This window comes from Oncorhynchus gorbuscha, linkage group LG01 (genome assembly GCF_021184085.1).
Source record: "Oncorhynchus gorbuscha isolate QuinsamMale2020 ecotype Even-year linkage group LG01, OgorEven_v1.0, whole genome shotgun sequence".
NCBI lineage: Eukaryota > Metazoa > Chordata > Actinopteri > Salmoniformes > Salmonidae > Oncorhynchus > Oncorhynchus gorbuscha.
In genome coordinates, this window is record NC_060173.1 from 43,399,812 (window position 1) to 43,423,809 (window position 23,998).

General features: G+C 42.2%; 1 protein-coding gene across 8 annotated transcripts in view; it reads left to right on the forward strand.

Moving 5' to 3' along the window:
- Positions 1-23,998, forward strand: part of ntrk3a (neurotrophic tyrosine kinase, receptor, type 3a) — a 286,833-nt gene that overhangs the window by 249,842 nt on the left and 12,993 nt on the right. For 5 of the 8 annotated variants that reach the window (XR_006839310.1, XM_046353608.1, XM_046353618.1 and 2 more), the window contains 3 exons: positions 5,630-5,760; positions 18,509-18,714; positions 20,170-20,413. Coding sequence is in view for 7 of the 8 variants with exons in the window: in XM_046353608.1 (XP_046209564.1) it covers positions 5,630-5,760; positions 18,509-18,714; positions 20,170-20,413 (581 nt within the window). In the remaining variant the exon portion in view is untranslated. The remainder of the gene's footprint in view (positions 1-5,629; positions 5,761-18,508; positions 18,715-20,169; positions 20,414-23,998) is intronic. The other 3 variants (XM_046353635.1, XM_046353644.1, XM_046353653.1) reach the window with 1 other exon arrangement.

Consider the following 23,998-nt stretch of genomic DNA (forward strand, 5'->3'; position numbering starts at 1 on the left):
GCACAGACCCCCCCCCCCCCTCCTCGTCTTACCGGAGTGTGCTGTTCTATCCTGCCGGTGCAGCGCGTATCCCGCTAGCTGAATATCCATGTCGTCATTCAGCCACAATTCCGTGAAGCATAGGATATTACGGTTTTTGATGTCCCTTTGATAGGATATTCGTGATCTTACCTTGTCTAGTTTATTGTCCAATGATTGCATGTTGGCGAGTAATAATGACGGTAATGGCAGCTTTCCTAGTTGCCTTCTGCGGGTCCGGACGAGGCATCCGGCTCTTCTTTCTGTGCGTTGCTTCCGTTTGCGAATAATTGGGATGTCTTTCCTGAGGTGTGTTTGGAGAATATCATGTGAGTCCTGCTTGCTGCTGTTGTTGTTGTTGAAGAAATCTTTGTCTAATCCGAGGTGAGTGATCGCTGTCCTGATATCCAGAAGCTCTTTTCTTCCATAAGACACGGTTGCAGAAACCATTGGGAACATTTGGAGAGCGAGGGGGAATGGTGTTGCTAGGAGTAGAACATGGAGGTGGGTTGAGAGGGCATTATGGAAGGTTTTGGAAAAAAGTCTATCTGCTCTACTAACTTAAACACTGAATAATACAGGAAGGAAGTGGACTATACAGTGCCTTCAGTAAGTATTCAGATCCCTTGACTTTTTCCAATCTTTATTTACGTTAAAGCCTCATTCTAAAATGGATTAATACAAAATAAACTCAGTAATCTACACACAATAACTCATAATGACAACATTTTAGCAAATGTATTAAAAATAATAAACAGGAATACATTATTTACATAGGTATTCAGACCATTTTCTATGAGACTCGAAATTGAGCTCAGGTGCATCCTGTTTCCATTGATCATCCTTGAGATGTTTCTACAACTTCATTGGAGTCCACCTGTGGTAAATTCAATTGATTGGGCCTGATTTGGAAAGGCACACACCTGTCAGAGCAAAAACTAAGCCATGAGGTCAAAGGAATTGTACGTAGAGCTTCAAGACAGGATTTTGTCGAGGCACAGATCTGGGGAAGGGTACCAAAACATTTCTGCAGCATTGAAGGTCACCGATAACACAGTGGCATCCATCATTCTTAAATGGAACAAGTTTGGAACCACCAAGGACCTTCCTAGAGCTGTTTACTCGGCCAAACTGAGCAATTGGGGGAGAAGGGCCTTGGTCGGGGAGGTGACCAAGAACCCGATGGTCACTCTGACAGAGCTCTAGAGTTCCTCTGTAGAGATGGAAGGAAATTACCGAAGGACACAAATCTCTGCAGCAATCCACCAATCAGGCCTCTATGGTAAAGTGGCCAGACGGATGCCACTCTTCAGTAAAAGGCACATGACCGCCCGCTTGGAGTTAGCCAAAAGGCATCTAAAGACTCTCAGACAATGAGAAGTCTCAGCGGCAGAGACTTGTCAGGATTAAAGATGAACGGAGCAAAGTACAGAGAGATGCTTGATAAAAAGCTGATCCAGAGGGCTCAGGACCTCAGACTGGGGTGAAGGTTTACCTTCCAACAGGACAACAACCCTAAGCACACAACCAACAAAACACAGTAGTGGCTTCAGGGAACAAATCTCTGAATGTCCTTGAGTGGCCCTGCCAGAGCCTGGACTTGAACCCGATCTAACATCTTTGGAGAGACCTGAAAATTGCTGTGCAGCAACGCTCCCCATCCAACCTGACAGGGCTTGAGAGGATCTGCAGAGATGAATGGGAGAAACTCTCCAAAAACAGATGTGCCAAGCTTGTAGCGTCATACCCAAGAAGACTTGATGTTGTAATCGCTGCCAAAGGTGCTTCAACAAAGTGGTAAGTAAAGGATCTGAATACTTATGTAAATGTAATATTTCAGTTTTTTATTTGTAAGAAATTTGCAGAAATGTCTTAATAACCTCTTACTGCCTTGTCATTATGGGGTATTGTGTGTAGATTTGATGAGAACAAAAATGTAATCAATTTTAGAATAAGACTGTAACGTAACAAAAAATGGAAAAAGTCAATGGGTCTGAATACTTTCCGAAGGCACTGTACATCTGACGACCGGCAGAGATTGTTTCATTTTTTTTGTTGCCTCAGTTTTCTCACGTGTTTTTTCCTACTTTCTCTCAAGCCAAATGGTAGCAAAATGAACTGTTTACTCCAGTGAAGATTTTGATCTTATAGCAGACACTCTTAAAAAGTGTTCAAATGGGAGAAAAAAATGTTATGAAAAAAGAAGTGCTCAAACGTGGCCTTTTACTGATAGATTAAAGATTTGGCAAATGTTTGGCACATCTGTTTACTCTTCTGTACAATTGTGTTTGAGCTCTAATATGTTAAACAGAGATAATATAATGAGAAGTCACTTTTGATGAAAAGTCACTCTCGAAAACCGCAGCATTTGCATAAAGTCATCATTCAGAAGTCAAGTGCTAGTGATGTTGTGATTGGACTGAATGAAATGCTGCACTATTGTTTGTCATTTTTATGGTCAACAGTAGACAGTGCAAGAGAGTGGGAGGATAAATTGCTACGGTTACTACATTCCCAATCAAATAGCAACAATTTGCCAGCATTTCTATCCAAATCAGCCCTCATTTGGTCTTCTGTCATTTTCACTGCAGTGGAGTCAACATCTGTGCTGCCAAAGCAAAGCAGCCTAATTAGGATGAAGACTGTGTCCTGCTCTGTCCCAGCTGTGTGCTCTGTGCTGCTGGTCCACACTGAGACAGATGAGGCCCAGTGAGGGTAACCTCCCTGAATGGGTGCCCTCGCCCATATAAACAGGGAGGTGAACGCACTACAACCGCTGTGGTAATGAGACAATTAACCCAAGCTATTTGTAACTTCCTTAATTGCTTTGTGTGGATGGATGGCACACCTTCCAGCATACCCACAGCCACCTGCTTATTGTAAACCTATCACTGTCTTTCTGTGAAATTGAGAAGGGAGGGGATAAAAGAAGCAATTGCAGAGGGACAAAAACAATGATTTATTTCTGCATCCTGATATGGGGTGGGTTTGCTATTTTAAAAAAAAAAAAGTTTTCTTTAAAAAAAATCTCAGTCCAGTGCAATCCATTATAAAACATGTTTTTAAGATGTTTTGAACCTTGTGGTTCAAGCAGAAATATTTGCAGTGCTATCATGGTGTTGATAATTTCTTATTGCCTTGATGATGCTAATTACATTATAGCTACAATTTTTCTGGTGCTTCATGAGCGTAATGACTAGTTTGTGCCAACCAATAGTAATGAGAGCTTTGTCCAATCCATCCCTCAGTATCTATCTATTCCTCTGCTCTGCCCTAGCCCTCCAGGGGTATCTGTGGTACTGGGCATGGCTGGACCTTGGACAGTAGTGGGTATTGGTGTTGGACAACAGCTCATCCAGAACCCCTGTATTGAGTAAATACCAGCTGCTGCTGTGACTTGCCATATGGAAGCCACTCTCTCCCAGCAACAGCTCTCAGCCACGCAGAACACGTGGAAAGCACTGAAGGACCGATACTGTCTGTACACTGTGATTTCGCCACCATTTTTCCACTGTACAGGTTGCAGGTTCCTGACATTTTCCAGGTTTGATTGGATTGTTCGGATCATTTTATTCTTTACATCTGGAAGGGAAAGGGATCATTTAGACTTTTCAGCATTGTTTTCCTGTTGGTTGGGAACTGAATGAACATTTCCTCACTCCAGTTGCTAAGGTGCGCAGGTTTTAAGATGTTAGATTATTACAGGGCAATGGACATTTTATAACTGTTTATTTCTGTATGCCCTAAGTATGTAACAACATCATGTGTTCTATCCTCACATCTCTTCTAACAATATATAGCTCCACAGCAGGTCTTATGGCTCTATGCCTCAAATTAGATCCACTGAGGCATCATATATTCTCAGAAAAAAAGTACAGAATTCTACTTAAAGTGGTACAAACGCCTGTCACTGGTAGTCGTCCATTTGACCATTAGTTATACGCATAGTTGTACCCTTGTAGTTTGTACCTTAAACGAGTGTGCTAGTTTAGCCAGCTAGTCTGGTACACAGCAGGTGGGAGGCGGGGGTGACACCAAACAATGTTATAATTAAACCAAGAAAGACCACAACCTGTCATTTTAAATGGGAACAAATGAACCATAGTGGCCTGAATAAGCAATGAGGTAGGCAGAGCCAAGCAGGAGCTTGCAAGATCCTATTGGCGCGTTCTAGCATTCATTTACATATTCCAATTGGGGAACACCTACTCTGAAGTGCACGTGTGCAGTAACTCAATTCGCCTTTGCACACCTTTTAAACAATGCAACGTTTTGAAACTTCGGCAAAGGGTAAAGTTTACAAAACGTAGTCCACTCTGTTCATAACAGATTGTATATTTGGGAACAGAAAACTGTATTGAGATCAAATGTTTAGTCAAAGAGTAAATTATCAGAATGTTTGCCAAAATCCATCTCGTTCCATCTTCTCCCACTGCCGGCCACTGGGCTTACTCTCACTACCGTATTTGGTAGTGAGTGGAAACGCCAACTGGATGCTTCACATTTATACATCCGGTGAATTATCTATCTGTGGCGACACCGTGTGCTAGTGAGCATGCTAGCATCCAGAAAGGGTCCCTAACTAGCAAGCTAGCTAGTTAGCTAACACACAGTGTTGCCCCAGCCTCCTGCCTGCTGTGCTAGCGGAAGGTGGGGGGTGACCGGTAGACAGTGTCCTTCGCCCCCACCTGTCGGGCACTGTTTCCCCGCAGTTCTGTAAACAACGGCAGGTGTTCGGGCAGGCAGGAGTGAATGACACTGTCTACCGGTGGCTAGCGAGGAGGACTCCGGGAGGCAGAGGCAAAAAACCTCAAATAATACTTTTATTTCCCTTTTGACGCACATTGAAGTGTCACACGGCGTTCATGCAGGAACCAATGGGATGCCCAAGAGGTGGTGTTCATGAAGGAACCAATGGGATGCTCGAGGAGGGTGTTCCTGCAGATGCTGGAATGCCCACATGCAGGAGCACCCACGAATTGCGAGCTACTACTATTGACTTTTAACACCAATGGCTTAAATTTGCGGGGTACCTCTTGACAAGGTCGCTCAGTGTTGGGGTAAGGTCACTGTAATATTAATTACAGCTTTTTATTGTCCCATGCTCTTACAATATATAAACCTTTATAAAGACCTCAGAACTGTCAGCGGACATGCTCAAACTTTAATTAGCAAAACACTAGACCACGACACTTCCACTCGCCAGCCACTAATCCATGCCTCCGGCCTAGAAAACAGAAATGAACCTTCATACCCCTTTAATTGAGTGTGTGTGATGATTGAACCTTTCTATTCAAAATATTGGGAACAAAAATGTACCATTATACTAGATTATCCACACATGTACCCTAAAAGGTTTCAACCAGTACCATGTGAGATTATATGTGTACCTCTGAAGATACATTACGTGTATTTTAATATTTTTGTACCCCAGGAAACTGTAACCTTTTTTTTCTGAGAGTGTAGCAGGATTTAAGACTTACCAGTCCCATCAGTGAACCATTACTTCATTTTGATTCTGTCAAACACTGATGGTTTGTTGATATTGGATCTGCTACTTCAACTCTCTCTCTCTCTCTCTCTCTCTCTCTTTTTCCCTCTCTATCTACAGACGTACAGCACATAAAGCGTCGGGACATCATTCTGAAGCGGGAGCTGGGAGAGGGGGCCTTTGGGAAGGTGTTCCTGGCAGAGTGCTATAACCTCAGCCCTACCAAGGACAAGATGCTGGTGGCTGTCAAGGTAAGAGATGATCCCTCAGTTACACAGGGCCACCACACTCTCCTGTTACAGCAGACCCCTCACAGAGGTCAGGGCCTCTCAGCACTCAGCGTCTGACTTGTATTATCTTGATCCTTGAACGGCTCTCGGGGCCAACGCCCCCCCGCCATGGCCAGCTGCCTCCACAAGAAGGATTTGGAGACGTGGATCTATAAAAATAGGACTTCTTTTACAATAGAGTCGATCGATAATCATACTAATAATCATTGAGGTCACTATGAGTACCGTGTTGGTCGTCTCGAATCAGATTGAATGTATGAGGCTCCACTATGGGGTGACAACTAGGGTTGAATATTTTCCAGGTATTTTACAAATGTTTCATCCCAAGAATGAATCACCGGCTAAGCTGATATGTCCCGCCAAAACCGTGAGTGTCATTCAAAAGCTAGCTTCAGTAGACACATATTTTTGAGTGTGAAGTATGTTACTGTACTGTATTGTATTATATGGACTGGAATTATGCACATTGTTCAAACCATGATAAAGAGAGCATATGGGATTCTGGTGCAGTACATGCGGCCTACAAAGTTACAAGATAGGCTAGAGAATGTTATTTTAATTAGTGCCTATTTGTATAATTAGTAGTCTGACGCATAAATACCTTTCATAATGTTATTAACCTGCCTTCCTCTTTCTCTCACTATTGTTGCTTCGTTCCTTCCTTGCTTTCAATGGCTAGCCTAAATTAAATACGTTTTGTTGTCCTTCTCTTCATCATTCTAATGACATTATTGAATAATATAGGACTAGAATTCACTTCTCTTCACAAAGATTGAATGGTTATGGGTCTGAATAAATAACTGCTATAGCCTACCGCCATTGTGTATTCACTCACCTTTCAAGTCAAGTCAAATTTTATTTGTCACATGTGCCGAGTACAACAGTAGTGTAGACCTTACTGTGAAATCCTTACTTACAAGCCCTTAACCAACAATGCTTTAAGAAGTTTTAAGAAAAATAAATGTTCAGTAAAAATTTGATGCTTAAAAAAATTGAAAATAAAATGACCAAATAATTCAACAGCAGCAGTAAAATAACAATAGCGATGATATATATAGGGAGTACCGGTACAGAGTCAATGTGCAGGGTCACCTGTTAGTTGAGGTAATTGAGGTAGAATGTACATGTAGGTAGAGTTATTAAAGTGATTATGCATAGATAATTAGCTGTTCAGAGGGAGGTGTTTGGTCCCAGGATCCTTAGCTTAGTGATGAGCTTCGAGGGCACTATGGTGTTGAACGCTGAGCTGTAGTCAATGAATAGCATTCTCACATAGGTGTTCTTTTCGTCCAGGTGGGAAAGGGCAGTGTAGAGTGCAATAGAGATTGCATCATCTGTGGACCTGTTGGGGCGGTATGAAAATTGGAGTGGATTTAGGGTTTCTGTGATATTTTTTTTTTATGTGAGCCATGACCAGCCTTTCAAATCGTATTTTAAAATACCAGTGATTTATATTGGCTGCTGTATTTAACATTCAGCAGCCAAGAGCTTGCAACCCTCTTCGAATAGTCTATTAGTATAAGAAATGCTAAAAAGATCATGTCCAGCAAGCTATTTTAGTCTAGCTTTTCCTACATGTGACTCCAAGAGATAAGGAGCGTTATTTTTAAGGAGAGAGGCTAGCAGAGCACAGGTGAGTATGTATTGCGCTAGAGCCCGAGGCTATAAGTTATAAGCTTATTATGCATAACCCATAATTAATTAGCTAAATATAAGGCTAATACTGCATATAATCTATTACCTGAAAGAGGTAGGCTAGGACATCTATATATAGGGTTATACAGTGCATTCGGAAAGTATTCAGACCCCTCCCCTTTTCCACATTTTGTTACTATTAGGGTCTGACAGAGTAAAACTCAAATGGACAACTAGGAAAAAGCTCAAACCTTTTTAAATAAATGTTTTTCGTCATCAATCTACACACAATACCCCATAATGACAAAGTGAAAACATGTTTATAGAAATGTATACAAATCTATAAAAAAAACAGAAATACCATATTTACATAAATATTCAGACCCTTTGCTATGAGCCTCAAAATTGAGCTCAGGTGCATCCTGTTTTCATTGATTGAGCTTGAGATGTTTCTGCAACTTGATTGGAGTCCACCTGTGGTAAATTCAATTGACTGGACATGATTTGGAAAGGCACACACCTGAGCTCCAGAGTCCCTCTGTGGAGATGGGAGAACCTTCCAGAAGGACAACCATCTCTGCAGCACTTCACCAATCAGGCCTTTATGGTAGTTTGGCCAGATGGAAGCCACTCCTCAGTAAAAGGCACATGACAGCCCGATTGGAGTTTGCCAAAAGCACCAAAATGACTCTCAGACCATGAGCAACCAGATTCTTTGGTCTGATGAAACCAAGACTGAACTCTTTGGCCTGAATGCCAAGCATCACGTCTGGAGGAATCCTGGGCTCATCGCTACGGTGAAGCATGGTGGTGGCAGCATCATGTTGTGGGAATGTTTTTCAGTGGCATTCACTGGGATTCTAGTCAGAATCGAGGGAAAGATGAACGGAGCAAAGTACAGAGAGATCCTTGATTAAAACCTGCTCCAGAGAGCTCAGGACCTCAGACTGGGGCAAAGGTTCACCCTAAGCACACAGCCAAGACAACACAGTAGTGGGTTCGGGAAAAGTCTCTGAATGTCGCTCAGGACCTCAGACTGGGGTGAAGGTTCACCTTCCAACAGGACAACGACCCTAAGCACAAAGCCAAGACAATGCAGGAGTGGCTTCAAGACAAGCCTCTGAATGTCCTTGAGTGGCCCAGACAGAGCCCGGACTTGAACCCGATCGAACATCTCTTGAGAGACCAGAAAATAACTGTGCAACAACGCTCTTCATCCAACCTGACAGAGCTTGAGATGATTTGCAGAGAAGAATGGGAGAAACTCCTCAAATGCAGGTGTGCCAAGCTTGTAGCATCATACCCTATAAGACTTGAGGCTGTAATCGCTGCCAAAGGTGCTTCAACAAAGCACTGAGTAAATGGTCTGAATACTCACATAAATGTCATTTCAGTTTTTGTAAAAATTACAAAACAGATGTTTTTGTTTGTCATTATGGAGTATTGTGTGTAGATTGTTGAGGGGGGGGGGTGGTTTTATCCGTTTTAGAATAAAGTTGTAACGTAACAAAATGTGGAAAAGTCAATGGGCTTCAATACTTTCAGAATGCACTGTATATAAATCTAGAATGGGGTTATCTATTTTGGATGTCTTTTGAATGGAATTAATGAGGAGAGAGAGAGACTGAAAGAGAGTGCTCGCGCATGCACTGATTTAAAGCAACAATATTCGAGTGAAAAGCTATTTATAAAACTCTGGAGCTGCAAAAAAAATATATATATCGTTACAATAAAAAAAATAAGGTGAACCCGTAAAGCCAGATGAAGATAGGTGAATTAGACACACATTCAGTCTTTACATTACTGTAGCATAGGCTATGCTGCAGCAAATGTAGGCCGTCCTGTCGCAAGAAAAAAAGTTACCATGATGCGATGATAGGTCTACATTCATTGTGAACTGCACTTCATACTGAGATGGGCTGTCTGTCCCCACCCTGAGTGTTGATGATTCATCATGCCGAGGCCGTAGAGAAGACAGATTTAAGCATCGCATATCATTTAGGTTCCATTTCGTGCAATGCTGTTCACATAAATAGTATATTATAATATACTGGTTTCTCTCAGTTATTTATTCCGGGAAAAGGGAGTGGTTTTGGACGGTAAATCTCAGTAACCGGGTTTACGCCATTCAACCCTAGTGACAACAGCTGACTAATGGGTGAGAAAGTTTTCTCTGGAAATCACATTCAGGGCTAAATATCTCACCTGCAGGTTAACTTGGCATAATTTGAAGCATGTATTACATGCTGTACAGGACATTATGGTTGACTTGAATATCACAACTTTTGGGTCAAGATGTATTGAGTCACTTTCTGTGTTAGGGCTGGGTGGTATCCAGATTTTCATATCGTCAGACCATTTCTGTATCATACTGGGGTTTATGGTATTACCGGAAGTGCACACAAGTGGCGCTATAAAATACTAAAATTATTATTATTTTGTTGGCAACCGGGATCTCCATCCAGGGGGGGATTGAATGTCTCTGCTGTAACCAAGAAACATGCTCATGATATTTAGCCACTTAGCAAGTTAGCAAACCAAATGCATAGCTAGAGCTCTGAGCTGGGTATTAATTATTTATTACAGTGCCTTGCGAAAGTATTCGGCCCCCTTGAACTTTGCGACCTTTTGCCACATTTCAGGCTTCAAACATAAAGATATAAAACTGTATTTTTTGTGAAGAATCAACAACAAGTGGGACACAATAATGAAGTGGAACGACATTTATTGGATATTTCAAACTTTTTTAACAAATCAAAAACTGAAAAATTGGGCGTGCAAAATTATTCAGCCCCTTTACTTTCAGTGCAGCAAACTCTCTCCAGAAGTTCAGTGAGGATCTCTGAATGATCCAATGTTGACCTAAATGACTAATGATGATAAATACAATCCACCTGTGTGTAATCAAGTCTCCGTATAAATGCACCTGCACTGTGATAGTCTCAGAGGTCCGTTAAAAGCGCAGAGAGCATCATGAAGAACAAGGAACACACCAGGCAGGTCCGAGATACTGTTGTGAAGAAGTTTAAAGCCGGATTTGGATACAAAAAGATTTCCCAAGCTTTAAACATCCCAAGAAGCACTGTGCAAGATAATATTGAAATGAAAGGAGTATCAGACCACTGCAAATCTACCAAGACCTGGCCGCCCCTCTAATCTTTCAGCTCATACAAGGAGAAGACTGATCAGAGATGCAGCCAAGAGGCCCATGATCACTCTGGATGAACTGCAGAGATCTACAGCTGAGGTGGGAGACTCTGTCCATAGGACAACAATCAGTCGTATATTGCACAAATCTGGCCTTTATGGAAGAGTGGCAAGAAGAAAGCCATTTCTTAAAGATTTCCATAAAAAGTGTTGTTTAAAGTTTGCCACAAGCCACCTGGGAGACACACCAAACATGTGAAAGAAGGTGCTCTGGTCAGATAAAACCAAAATTGAACTTTTTGGCAACAATGCAAAACATTATGTTTGGCGTAAAAGCAACACAGCTCATCACCCTGACCACACCATCCCCACTGTCAAACATGGTGGGGGCAGCATCATGGTTTGGGCCTGCTTTTCTTCAGCAGGGACAGGGAAGATAAAATTAAAATTGATGGGAAGATGGATGGAGCCAAATACAGGACCATTCTGGAAGAAAACCTGATGGAGTCTGCAAAAGACCTGAGACTGGAACGGAGATTTGTCTTCCAACAAGACAATGATCCAAAACGTAAAGCAAAATCTACAATGGAATGGTTCAAAAATAAACATATCCAGCTGTAATCGCAGCAAAAGGTAGCGCTACAAAGTATTAACTTAAGGGGGCTGAATAATTTTGCACGCCCAATTTTTCAGTTTTTGAAATGTTAAAGTTTTAAATATTCAATAAATGTCATTCCACTTCATGATTGTGTCCCACTTGTTGTTGATTCTTCACAAAAAAAATACAGTTTTATATCTTTATGTTTGAAGCCTGAAATGTGGCAAAAGGTCGCAAAGTTCAAGGGGGCCGAATACTTTCGCAAGGCACTGTATATTTAAGCAGTAAGGCCTGAGGGGGTGTATATGGCTAAAATACCACGGCTAAGGGCTGTTCTTTAAGCACGATGCAACACGGAGTGCCTGGATACAGCCCTTAGCCTTGGTGTATTGGCCATATACCACAAACCACCGAGGTGCCTTATTGTTATTATAAATTGGTTACCAACGTAATTAGAGCAGTAACAATACATGTTTTGTCATATGGTATACGGTGTGATATACCACGGCTGGCAGCCAATCAGCATTCAGGGCTCGAACCTACAAGTTTATAATTATACTTGACTTAAGCACCCAACCACCATTTTTTTACGGTATTGAAAATCATATAATGCCCAAGCCTAAGAAGTGTTTTATATCTTCACTGTTGTGATTCTTGATCTCAATGGTGCTGGTCATGATATAAAAGGCTAAACAGCATTAACTGGATAACAAACTGTCAGTTGGAATAAACAATTATGAGCAATATTTACAGTTGGTGGCCATTAACCACCTGTGTTTGCCTCCTCTCTCACACACACACACACACACACACACACACACACACACACACACACACACACACACACACACACACACACACACACACACACACACACACACACACACACACACACACACACACACACACACACACACACACACACACACACACACACACACACACACAGCCTCAGTGTGTTAAGGCCTGCAGTTATCTAAACAATAAGCAGCCCTAAATTGGTTTTTAGATGGGGAAGCTGACTGGATGCCTGGTGCATGCAGTTTGAGCACAGCAGCTCACTCCTGAGAAGTTTTCATTTTCTCTGAAACCCCCCAGTAATTTTGTCCTTCCCCTGAAATGTAACCAGCCGATGGAAGTAGATTTGGCTTTGACCATGCTGTCTACTGCATTAGCCATGCATTTCTAGCATCAACAAGAAAATACCTTGTGAACAGACTCCAGTTTTGTTGCTGACAGACATTTATATCTAATTCCACATCATGATTATGCAATAAGGATTGTCCAATCCATCCTTGAGGATATTGATTCAATTCATAAATACCATACCAGTCTTTTATAAGTATTGCCCCTGACTTATTCAGTGATCCCTTGTCTTTCAAAAAACAACATACAGTGGGGCAAAAAAGCATTTAGTCAGCCACCAATTGTGCAAGTTCTCCCACTTAAAAAGATGAGGCCTGTAATTTTCATCATAGGTACACTATGACAGACAAAATGAAAAAAAAATCCAGAAAATCACATTGTAGGATTTTTTATGAATTTATTTGCAAATGATGGTGGAAAATAAGTATTTGGTCACCTACAAACAAGCAAGATTTCTGGCTCTCACAGACCTGTAACTTCTTCTTTAAGAGGCTCCTCTGTCTTCCACTCGTTACCTGTATTAATGACACCTGTTTGAACTTGTTATCAGTATGAAAGACACCTGTCCACAACCTCAAACAGTCACACTCCAAACTCCACTATGGCCAAGACCAAAGAGCTGTCAAAGGACACCAGAAACAAAATTGTAACCTGCACTAGGCTGGGAAGACTGAATCTGTAATAGGTAAGCAGTTTGGTTTGAAGAAATCAACTGTGGAAGCAATTATTAGGAAATGGAAGACATACAAGACCACTGATAATCTCCCTCGATCTGGGGCTCCACGCAAGATTTCACCCCATGGGGTCAAAATGATCACAAGAACGGTCAGCAAAAATCCCATAACCACACGGGGGTGACCTAGTGAATGACCTGTAGGGAGCTGGGACCAAAATAACAAAGCCTACCATCAGTAACACATTACGCCGCCAGGGACTCAAATCCTGCAGTGCCAGACGTGTCCCCATGCTTAAGCCAGTACATGTCCAGGCCCGTCTGAAGTTTGCTAGAGAGCATTTGGATGATCCAGAAGAAGATTGGGAGAATGTCATACGGTCAGATGAAACCAAAATATAACTTTTTGGTAAAAACTCAACTCGTCGTGTTTGGAGGACAAAGAATGCTGAGTTGCATCCAAAGAACACCATACCTACTGTGAAGCATGGGGGTGGAAACATCATGCTTTGGGGCTGTTTTTCTGCAAAGGGACCAGGACGACTGATCCGTGTAAAGGATCTCATGTATCTTGAGATTGTGAGTGAAAACCTCCTTCCATCAGCAAGGGCTTTGAAGATGAAACGTGGCTGGGTCTTTCAGCATGACAATGATACCAAACACACCGCCCGGGCAATGAAGGAGTGGCTTCGTAAGAAGCATTTCAAGTTCCTGGAGTGGCCTATCCAGTCTCCAGATCTCAACCCCATAGAAAATCTTTGGAGGGAGTTGAAAGTCCGTGTTGCCCAGCAACACCCCCAAAACATCACTGCTCTAGAGGAGATCTGCATGGAGGAATGGGCCGAAATACCAGCAACAGTGTGTGAAAAACTTGTGAAGACTTACAGAAAACGTTTGACCTCTGTCCTTGCCAACAAAGGGTATATAACAAAGTATTGAGATAAACTTTTGTTATTGACCAAATACTTATTTTCCACCATAAGTTGCAAATCAAGTCATTAGAAATCCTACAATGTGATTTTCTGGATTTTTTTGTCATTTTGTCTGTCATAGTTGAAGTGTACCTATGACAAATTACAGGCCTCTCTCATCTTTTGAAGTGGGAGAACTTGCACAATTGGTGGCTGATTAAATACTTTTTTGCCCCACTGTATGTCTGGCTGTCTTAGGAGGCATGATATAATATAGCTGATTGTTAGTGAAGCTTAAGGGTGTTCATAGACTTCCTGATCCTAAATGGGTCTCAGTGGGATTGGTTGCAGCACTAAGACCAAAACCCTACATCTGTTATTCAACCAGGGCCATAATGTGTGTACCTTGTAACACACTGCTAATGCTAGATAAAGCGATCAATATCTATACAGCTTTAGAGGAGTACTCCTGGATTGCTGTTGGGGCTTGATTAAGGTGATAGCCACTGCTGGAAAAAGTACCCAAATTTCATACTTGAGTAAAAGTAATGATAACTTATTAGAAAATTACTCAAGTGAAAGTCACCCAGTAAAATCATACTTGAGTAAAATGTCTAAAAATATTTGGTTTTAAATATTCATAAGTATCAAAAGTAAATGTAATTTAAATGTATTAAATTGTTAAAGTATAAATCATTTCAAATTCCTTATTAAGAAAATAGACGGTATAATTTTCTTGTTTTTTTTATTATGAATAGCCGGGGGCACGCTCCAACACTCAGACATAATTTCCAAATGAAGCATGTGTTTAGTGAGTCCGCTGCATCAGAGGCAGTAGGGATGACCAGGGATGTTCTCATGATACGTGTGTGAATTATACAATTTTCCTGTCCTGCTAAGCATTCAAAATGTAACGAGTACTTTTGGGTGTCAGGGAAAATGTATGGAGTAAAAAGTACATCATTTTCTGTAGGAATGTAAAAGTAAAAGTTGTCAAAAATATTTAAAAAATATAGAAAAGTTTACTTAGGTATTTTAGAACACTAGTGGTAGCCACCAAACAGCCTGTGTACCTATTATGATTGTTCATGAATTTACAACCCATATTATAACGAAGGTATAGATGTTCACAGCTTTGAGGTAAATCAGGTCTATTGGGATTGTGTTATATCAACTCTAGTTGATGCTGAGACACCTAACACGGGACCTGTTTAAGGGCGGCATCCATTTTGAGTTAGTGCACAATGAAATTGAGTCATACATTAATCTCCCCCCCAAAAAAATCCTGTTTAAATTATCACATGATATTGGTAGCTGGTCATATGACATTTGTCAAATCCATTCTTAAATGCAGTGGGTTGTACTGTCACAATCTTGAATGAGAAGTGACTGTCAGTAATTCTTGTGCTTGATTTATTCAATTTCACGTAAAGATTTTGACTGTAACCTCTGTGTTAAAATGTGAATTTCAACTGACAGGGGTTGAGGATATTAAAGTTCAAAGGTCATAAAAGGTACCTAGATGCCGAAGGAGGGGGTCACAGTATCACTGTGATCCCGTTTGGTGACAAGGGGCACATTTATCACTGTTCCTCTCTTGTCACCATCACTCTTCATCAAGCCGCTCATCCATGGAATGATGTTAGCCATGATAGTGTGGAGCAGGAGGGAGGGAACCGCAGTGCACAGGCAGGAGAAAGAGGCCGACCTTACAGAGGCGCCAAGGCTGCAGCTGAAGCAATAAGGCTGTCTGTGAGGGATGTTAAATCATCTCCCAAAATGTTCTACTCTTCAGATGCTTTGATCAAGAATAATGGTGGCAACACTGAGCTGGCTTTTTCTTCCTTTTTACCTCCCTCCTTCCTTTCTTCACATCCCCAGTCACCAGAGTGGATCCTATTGAAATAGATGACAGACTAATATACAGGAGTGTATACTTTTTCCACATTTTGTGTCATTAAAGCCTTATTCTAAAATGGTTCAAATCTATATTTTTTCTCATTATCTACACGCAATACCCCATAATGACAAATAAAAGACAGAAATACCTTATTTACATAATTATTCAGACCCTTTGCTATGAGACTCGAAATTGAGCTCAGGTGCATCCTGCTTCCATTGATCATCCTTGAGATGTTTCTACAACTTGATTGGAGTCCACCTGTGGTAAATTCAATTGATTGGACATGATTTGAAAAGGCACACATAAGGTCCCACAGTTGACAGTGCATGTCAGAGCAAAAACCAAGCCGTGAGGTCAAAGGAATTGTCCGTAGAGCGACGAGACAAGATTGTATCGAGGCACAGATCTTGGGAAGGGTACCAAAACATTATGCAGCTTTGAATGTCCACAAGAACACAGTGGCCTCCATCATTCTTAAATGGAAGAAGTTTGGAATCACCAAGACTCTTCCTAGAGCTGGCCGCCCATCCAAACTGAACAATCAGGGTAGAAGGGCCTTGGTCAGGGAGGTGACCAAGAACCCGATGGTCACTCTGACAGAGCTCCAGAGTTTCTATGTGGAGAGGGGAGAACCTTCTGCAGCACTCCACCAATCAGGCCTTTATGGTAGTGGCTATATGGAATCCACACCTCGGTAAAAGGCACATGACAACCCGCTTGGAGTTTGCCAAAAGGCACCTAAAGACTCTCAGACCATGAGAAACAAGATTCTCTCATCTGATGAAACCAAGATTGAACTCTTTGGCCTGAATGCAAGGCCTGAAACCTGGCACCATCCCTAATGGGAAGCATGGTGGTGGCCGCATCATGCTGTGGGGAGGCAGGGACTGGGAGACTAGTCAGGATCGAGGCAAAGATGAATGGAGCAAAGTGCAGAGAGATCCTTGATGAAAACCTGATCCAGAGCGCTTAGGACCTCAGACTGGGGTGAAGGTTCACCTTCCAACAGGACAACGACCCTAAGCACAAAGCCAAGACAACGCAGGAGTGGATTCAGGACAAGCCTCTGAATGTCCTTGAATGGCCCAGCCAGAGCCCGGACTTGAACCCGATCAAACATTTCTGGAGAGACCTGAAAATAACTGTGCAGCAAAGCACCCCATCCAACCTGACAGAGCTTGAGAGGATCTGCAGAGAACAATTGGAAAAATACAAATACAGGTGTGCCAAGCTTGTAGTGTCATACCCATGAAGACTCAAGGCTGTAATCACTGTCAAAGGTGCTTCAACAAAGTACTGAGTAAAGGGTCTGAAAACTTACGTAAATGTGATATTTGCAAAAATGTAGAAAAATCTGTTTTTGCTTTGTCATTATGGAGTATTGTGTGTAGATCTATGAGGGGGAAAAAACTATTTAATCAATTTTATAATAAGGATGTAATGTAACAAAATGTGGACAAAGTCAAGGGGTCTGAATACTTTCCGAATGCACTGTATATTTGATATAGGTTATAATGGAATGTCAGGATATGTTTGAAATATGTGTAGGTCAACAAGTCTGGGAGCCTCCTTGTAAAAACGGTTTACTCTGTGTGTCTGTGCTAGCTAGCTGGCTGTCTCTCTAGTCTGTCCTGTACATCCGGGTAGACTAGGAACACACCACTCCTCTAGCAGCATAGGGTAACAAAGCATTCGGGAGAATAGGGATGGATGCCTTGCCGTGGGCCGTGGGTACATTCAAAATCCGCTTTGCATCGTCATATAAAGTCATCCAAGAGAATTAAAATGAATACAGCATTAGAAAAACCTTGTGATTATCATGGTTGAATATCAAATATCTGTTAGATAGTGTTATGAATTCTATGAATGATCATTTTGGTTTACAAAAGTAGAGGATTGCATCATGACCATTTCCTGGGAAACATGTATTTTGTTTCCAAACTTTAGTTTACAGTACAGCTGCAAAATGTTTCATTTTTTAATGGAGAAGCAACCAGCAATGACGGCTTGGAAGTCATCCCAGACTCAGTAAGGAGTAAATCCTACCTTTTACATTTGGAGGATCAGAGAGAGACAAGAGATTGAGCGTAAAGGCCAAGCTATTTCATAGGTGGGAATTTAGGGAGGTTTTATTTCCAGCCGATAAGCTCGTCAATAATGATACCATAACTCCTAGCCAATACGGTAGACAACAACAGCGTCTACATCTGGTGAGGCACGGAGCCTCTTATCACGGCTATATAATGAAATGTCAGATTGTGTATGGGACGCCTAATGAAGTCAATTACAAAATGATCTGCTTCTGTAAAGCTGTACAGTTTGCCAGGTCATTGTGACAACATGTCAAGAAATGTTTCGTTCATGTTCTGCTCCTCAAATGGAAAGATTAAAGTGCTTTACCGCTCCCTGCTCCATTTATTACCCTGTCTCTGTTGTGTTTGCACCAGCCAGAGGTTATTTTGTGTGTGGGTGTCAGTGTTTATCCAGGGTTCATTGTAAGGAAGCCAAAAAACTTTAATGCTCTGTTTCTTTGAGAAAAACCTATGTCCAACAGTATCGTACTTTGCTAAGCAGTTAAACACCCTTGTAGTCATAAGACCCTGAAGGACCATACCCTTGTATTTTCTCAGACCCTGAAGGACCCCACCCTTGTATTTTCTCAGACTCTGAAGGACCCCACCCTTGTATTTTCTCAGACGCTGAAGGACCCCACCCTTGTATTTTCTCAGACGCTGAAGGACCCCACCCTTGCAGCGAGAAAAGATTTCCAGAGGGAGGCGGAACTATTGACCAACCTGCAGCACGAGCACATTGTCAAGTTCTACGGCGTGTGTGTTGATGGAGACCCCCTCATCATGGTCTTTGAGTACATGAAGCACGGGGACCTCAACAAGTTTCTCAGGTAAACTGTGTCAACTGAATGCACAAGACATGCTCAGCTCTCAACTAAGTTCTGTAAATGAGTCTTTGGGTGATGTAGCCCATGAGTATTACAAGCTGAGAACTGAGGAATAATTTTCTAATGTGTGTTGGGGGAATTTGGAAAGTTTACTCAGCTGAATACAGTAGAGATGTGTGGGATAAGCAAGATGTGCTCAACTCTTACTAAATTCTGTCTTTGGGTGCTGTAGCCAAGGATTACAAGCTGTCAATGGAGAAACATCATTTTTTATCATGTGTGTAGTTGGATTTGCTAAGTTTACTCAGCTGAATAAAGCAGAGAAATGTGTGAGATAAGCAAGACGTGCTAAACTCTTACTAACTGCTAAACATTTTTCTTTGGTGTAGCCCATGAGTAACACACGCTGAGAAACGGCTTCATATATATGTTTTTGGGGTTGTGGAAGTTTACTCAGCTTAATAGAGGTGTGTATGTGGGGGCGGGGGGGCGCACATCTCCCACTGTTTACCAATATCAAGCAGTCTATAGACTAAACAATGAATGGCAGGTTGACTGCACCCCAGTAGTGATGTACTGATCCACTGTACACATAATGATCAGCAGTATTAGAGGTGGTCATACAATAAACCCTTTGGCCGGAAATGCAATAGATGTGATCATTTCCAGAGATAAAATAAGTTATTGTCCATTTCCACATTTCTACATTCAAGTAAACAACCCTGAGGTCTTACCGCAAGCATCAGGCTGTAATTCATAGATTGCTTCCCCTCAGAGAAATGTTGTAGCGTACAAGAAACAGGAGGGAAAATACAATGTTTATGTTTTCCACTAGACCTGTCACCCAGTGCCAGCAGCAGCGACTTCCTATTCGCCACACTGTACATTAAGTAGCGATGACCTGTTAAGTGTATAACCACAAAACACTGTGTAACGGCAGACTGCTGACTGAGCCTCCACAGACTGGGGAAACTGTGACTCAGATTGCAAATGAGATGGCTGATCTCCCTTTATGGTTGGATATTGTTAAACCTCTGGATCCTCTGCAGTGGCAGGGAACATTGGTGCTCAATAGCAGAGACAGATCAGGCAGACGTCGGCTTGCTGGTGGCTTTACACATGCAAATGTCATGACTAATGGCATTTCCGTTAATTTTTCTCTGAATTAATTAATACGGAGAAGCTCCTGTTGGTTTTGCACCCAGTGGCCCTGTACATTAATGACATTGTCAATGTTCCTGTCTCAATTAAAGGTTGCCTGTAAATGCATCTAATGTCCAATCCATTACAACTGAATAACATACTACTGTCGCATACTATTCACAGCTATAATAATAATCCATTTCAAAATGCAATATGAAGTTAGTGATGGTGATTCTGTCTTGAGACTCTGAGCTCAAGTCCTTTTTGGTTTAATGACTTCCTGCCTGCCTGTATCCCTCCCGTTCCAATCCACAGAGCCCATGGGCCCGACGCTATGATCCTGGTTGACGGACAGCCCCTGCAGACCAATGGGGAGCTGGGCCTGTCTCAGATGCTGCACATTGCCACTCAGATCGCCGCGGGGATGATGTACCTGGCCTCCCAGCACTTTGTGCACCGTGATTTAGCCACTCGGAACTGCCTGGTGGGCAACGGCCTGCTGGTGAAGATTGGTGACTTTGGAATGTCCAGGGACATCTACAGCACAGACTACTACAGGGTAAGCACCTTCATATGTTTTATAGATAACAAATGATTCCATGTAGTAAATGTATTTGCGTGTTTGTTAAATCAAGCTATACTGTACATTCATAATCAACTCAATAATGTATTTTTGGTCACCGTCCAGTGTTTTTAGAGAACAGGTGGTGTTTTGACACAGTGGCTGTGGACGGTGACCCTGCATTCACCTGCCTCATGATGATGTGTTTGTTGACCTTTACTGATACCTGCCCTGCCCTGCCCTGAACTCTTTACCTTTACTCATGCATAAATGCACAAGGAGAAGTGATGCATGCTCAATATGTCTATTTGTGAAGATGTGCCACGTCTAGGGCAGAACCACGCTTGCTCTATTTTGTTTGTAGCAAAATAGTATTTCTTTGACTTCTTCCCGGTGACCAGAATATAGAGCTCTTAGCCGAGATGGGAATGGAGTTGCTGAAGCTGTGCTGGCATTACAAAGGGATTATTACTGTGGCACAGGGGATTTTCACTAGATACAGACTGTAATTGCCATTGTGAAAAAGAAGTTACATTTGCAGTAAATGTCAAATAGTCCATTGAGTCTCATCCTACTTAATGTGTTCTGCAGGCTACTGTTCCTTAATGGTACCTTCGCAATAAGCAGCTCAGTAAAATGGGTGGCAGGTAGCCTACTGGTTAGAGCATTGGGCCAGTAACTGAAATGTCGCTAGTTGGAATCCCCGAGCCGACAGGGTGAAAAATCTGTGGATGTGCCCTTGAGCAAGGCACTTAACTCTAATTGCTGGTCGTGACCCCACTCTCAGAGGGTGTATCAGGGGAAGTTGGGACATGCAAAAAAACACATTTATATTTCACACAGAAATTCTTTTTTTTCACGTCACTCCTCCCCCTGAGACACCCTCAGAGAGTGGGGTCATGTGGCTTTTCTCCTTTTAGATACTAAGGTAAGGTATAGAAAGAAAAGCCCGTGAGAGACGGAATCACCACAAGACTACCACCAGGACTGCTGGACTGCCCCCTGTTGGTCTGGCAGCGTCTTTGGGACTTTGCCATTTTGGACCTGGGCATCTCTGCCAGACCAGGCCTGCTGTATGGTCCACTGACAGAGCAGAGAGATTAGGAGGTCGTAACTGCATTGGACACATTCCCTGTTGTCGAGTGATTATAAATTGGGGCGGCTGCCAAGAACATATCTCCCTGACACTGCTGACATATTGACGTCCGCTCCTCTCCTTCAGGAAAACCAAGAAAACTGCCCTCAAGGGATATGACACAGTAAGCAAGAGCACAGTCTGAGCTGGGTTTTTCACAGGCAGCATATCTGACAGCCCCATCTGTATAATGAAAATGATGCCCGGGCTCCCCCAAACCAAATTAGCTGTTGGTTCTCAGTCTGCAGGCAGGCACACAGATCTGACATGGCACTGTGTTTGTGAGCTGAGAAGTATGACATGGCTTCATAGACCCTGTTGGAAACGATACAACAAATAGCAAGGCTATGTGAATCTGAAAGTCAACGCGAAGGCAGGCAACCATGACATGCACATGAATGTGCATTGAGCATGTGTCATGCAGCAGTTTGAGAGGCAGCGGACAATGTTAGCATGACATCACGTCATAGAGGAATGCATTTTCATTCAGATCACTGTCTAACTAACTATGCTGGGTGTATAATTCCTTTACACTTCCTCAACAGCCACTGTTGGTAAACTGCAATGTTAATCCAACAGTCCAATGCCATTGTCCCAAATGAGGAAAGCTTCATTATTATGATTCATCTGCTCTTTAGAACATAATGACATACAGTCAGGTCCATAAATATTGGCACCCTTGATAAAGATGAGCAAAAAATACCGTACAAAATAGCATTAAAGATCCACCACCATATTTGACTGTAGGTTTGAGGTACTTTCTGCATACGCTTCTGTTTTTCGACGCCAAACCCACCACTGGTGTGTCTGGCCAAAGAGCTCTATTTTCATGTCATCTGACCATAACGCCGCCTGGAATTTGATAAACGGTATTGGCACTTGGATTGGAACCGGGGGCTATGGTCAGGCGACATGAAAATAGAGCTCTTTGGCCAGACACACCAGTGGTGGGTTTGGCGTCGAAAAACTGAAGCGTAGGCAGAAAAGTACCTCAAACTTACAGTAAAATATGGTAGTGGATCATTGACGTTATGGGACTATTTTGCTTCCACTGGCTCTGTGGCCCTAGTTAAGGTCAACGCTATCGCTTCACCAAGTTCCAGGACGTTTTAGCCAAAACCTGGTTGCCTATACCTGGAGGATGACACTTGGCGGCAAGTGGATATTCCAGCAAGGCCCCAAGCACACATCAATATCCACGAAGAAATGCTTAATTGACCACAAAATAAACATTTTGCAATGGCCATCTCAGTCTCCGAACTATAAGCCCAGACGAAGGATATCAAGGATCTGGAAAGATTCTGTATGGACGAATGGTCTAAGATCCCTCCCAACGTGTTCTCCAACTCATAAAACATTTTAGATATAGGCTCAGTGTTATTATCCTCGCACGGGTAGGGTGTTGGAGTTCTGAAAACAGGGATGCCAATATTTATTTTATTTGATCATTTTATTATTAGCTGTTAAACAACATCTCATTCTCTGAGAAATTGTATTAGTATATAATAATACAATTGTCTTTTTGTTTTGCATGCAATATGTGTATAATTAGAGTATTTTTTTGCTCATCGTTATCAGTGGTACCAATAATTATGGACCAGACTGTACATGGAGGGACAGTATTGAAAATGTATATGACAGTTGCTTCAATCAATGTATATGTTATCGTCAGTCTGAGTACACAAATTACCTATACTTTAATTTCTCTCTATATGCTAATTGTGCTATGCTTTTAAATTGTGTTGGTGTTTTTGTCATCACCCTGACAGTTTTAATTCCGCTACAAGGGAAGGCCACACTCTGATTGATATGCTTCCACGGTCCGCCGTTCAACCCCAGACTGAATTCAGGGTGGTGCTTGCCAGGGAGAAGCCATTAAGATTGATTGAAATTCAATCAATTAATGTAATCTCCCAACACACAGACACACAAACACATAAACAAGTTAACAAATACATGACTCCGAAAACCAGATCTAGTCTTCCAAGACAGACAGAGCTACCATAACAAACACAAATCTGTCTTGCAGATACATGTAAATGCCAAAATAAAGGAAACACCAACATAAAGTGTCTTAATGGGGTGTTAGGCCCACACAGGTCAGAACAGATTCAATGCACCTTGGCATAGAACCTACAAGTGACTGGAACTCTATTGGAGGGATGGAACACCATTCTTCTACGAGAAATTCCACCATTTGGTGGGTTTTTAATGGTGGTGGAAAACGCTGTCTCATGCGCCGCCCCAGAATCTCCCATAAGTGTTCAATTTAGTTGAGATCTGGTGACTGAGACGGTCATGGCATATGGTTTACATTGTTTTTCTTTTCATGCTCATCAAACCATTCAGTGACCACTCGGAGCCCTGTGGACGGGGGCGTTGGCATCCTATGGGGGCATAGCCACTGTAGCCAAAATATTGGCCTGCCCAGCATTTTATACCTGACC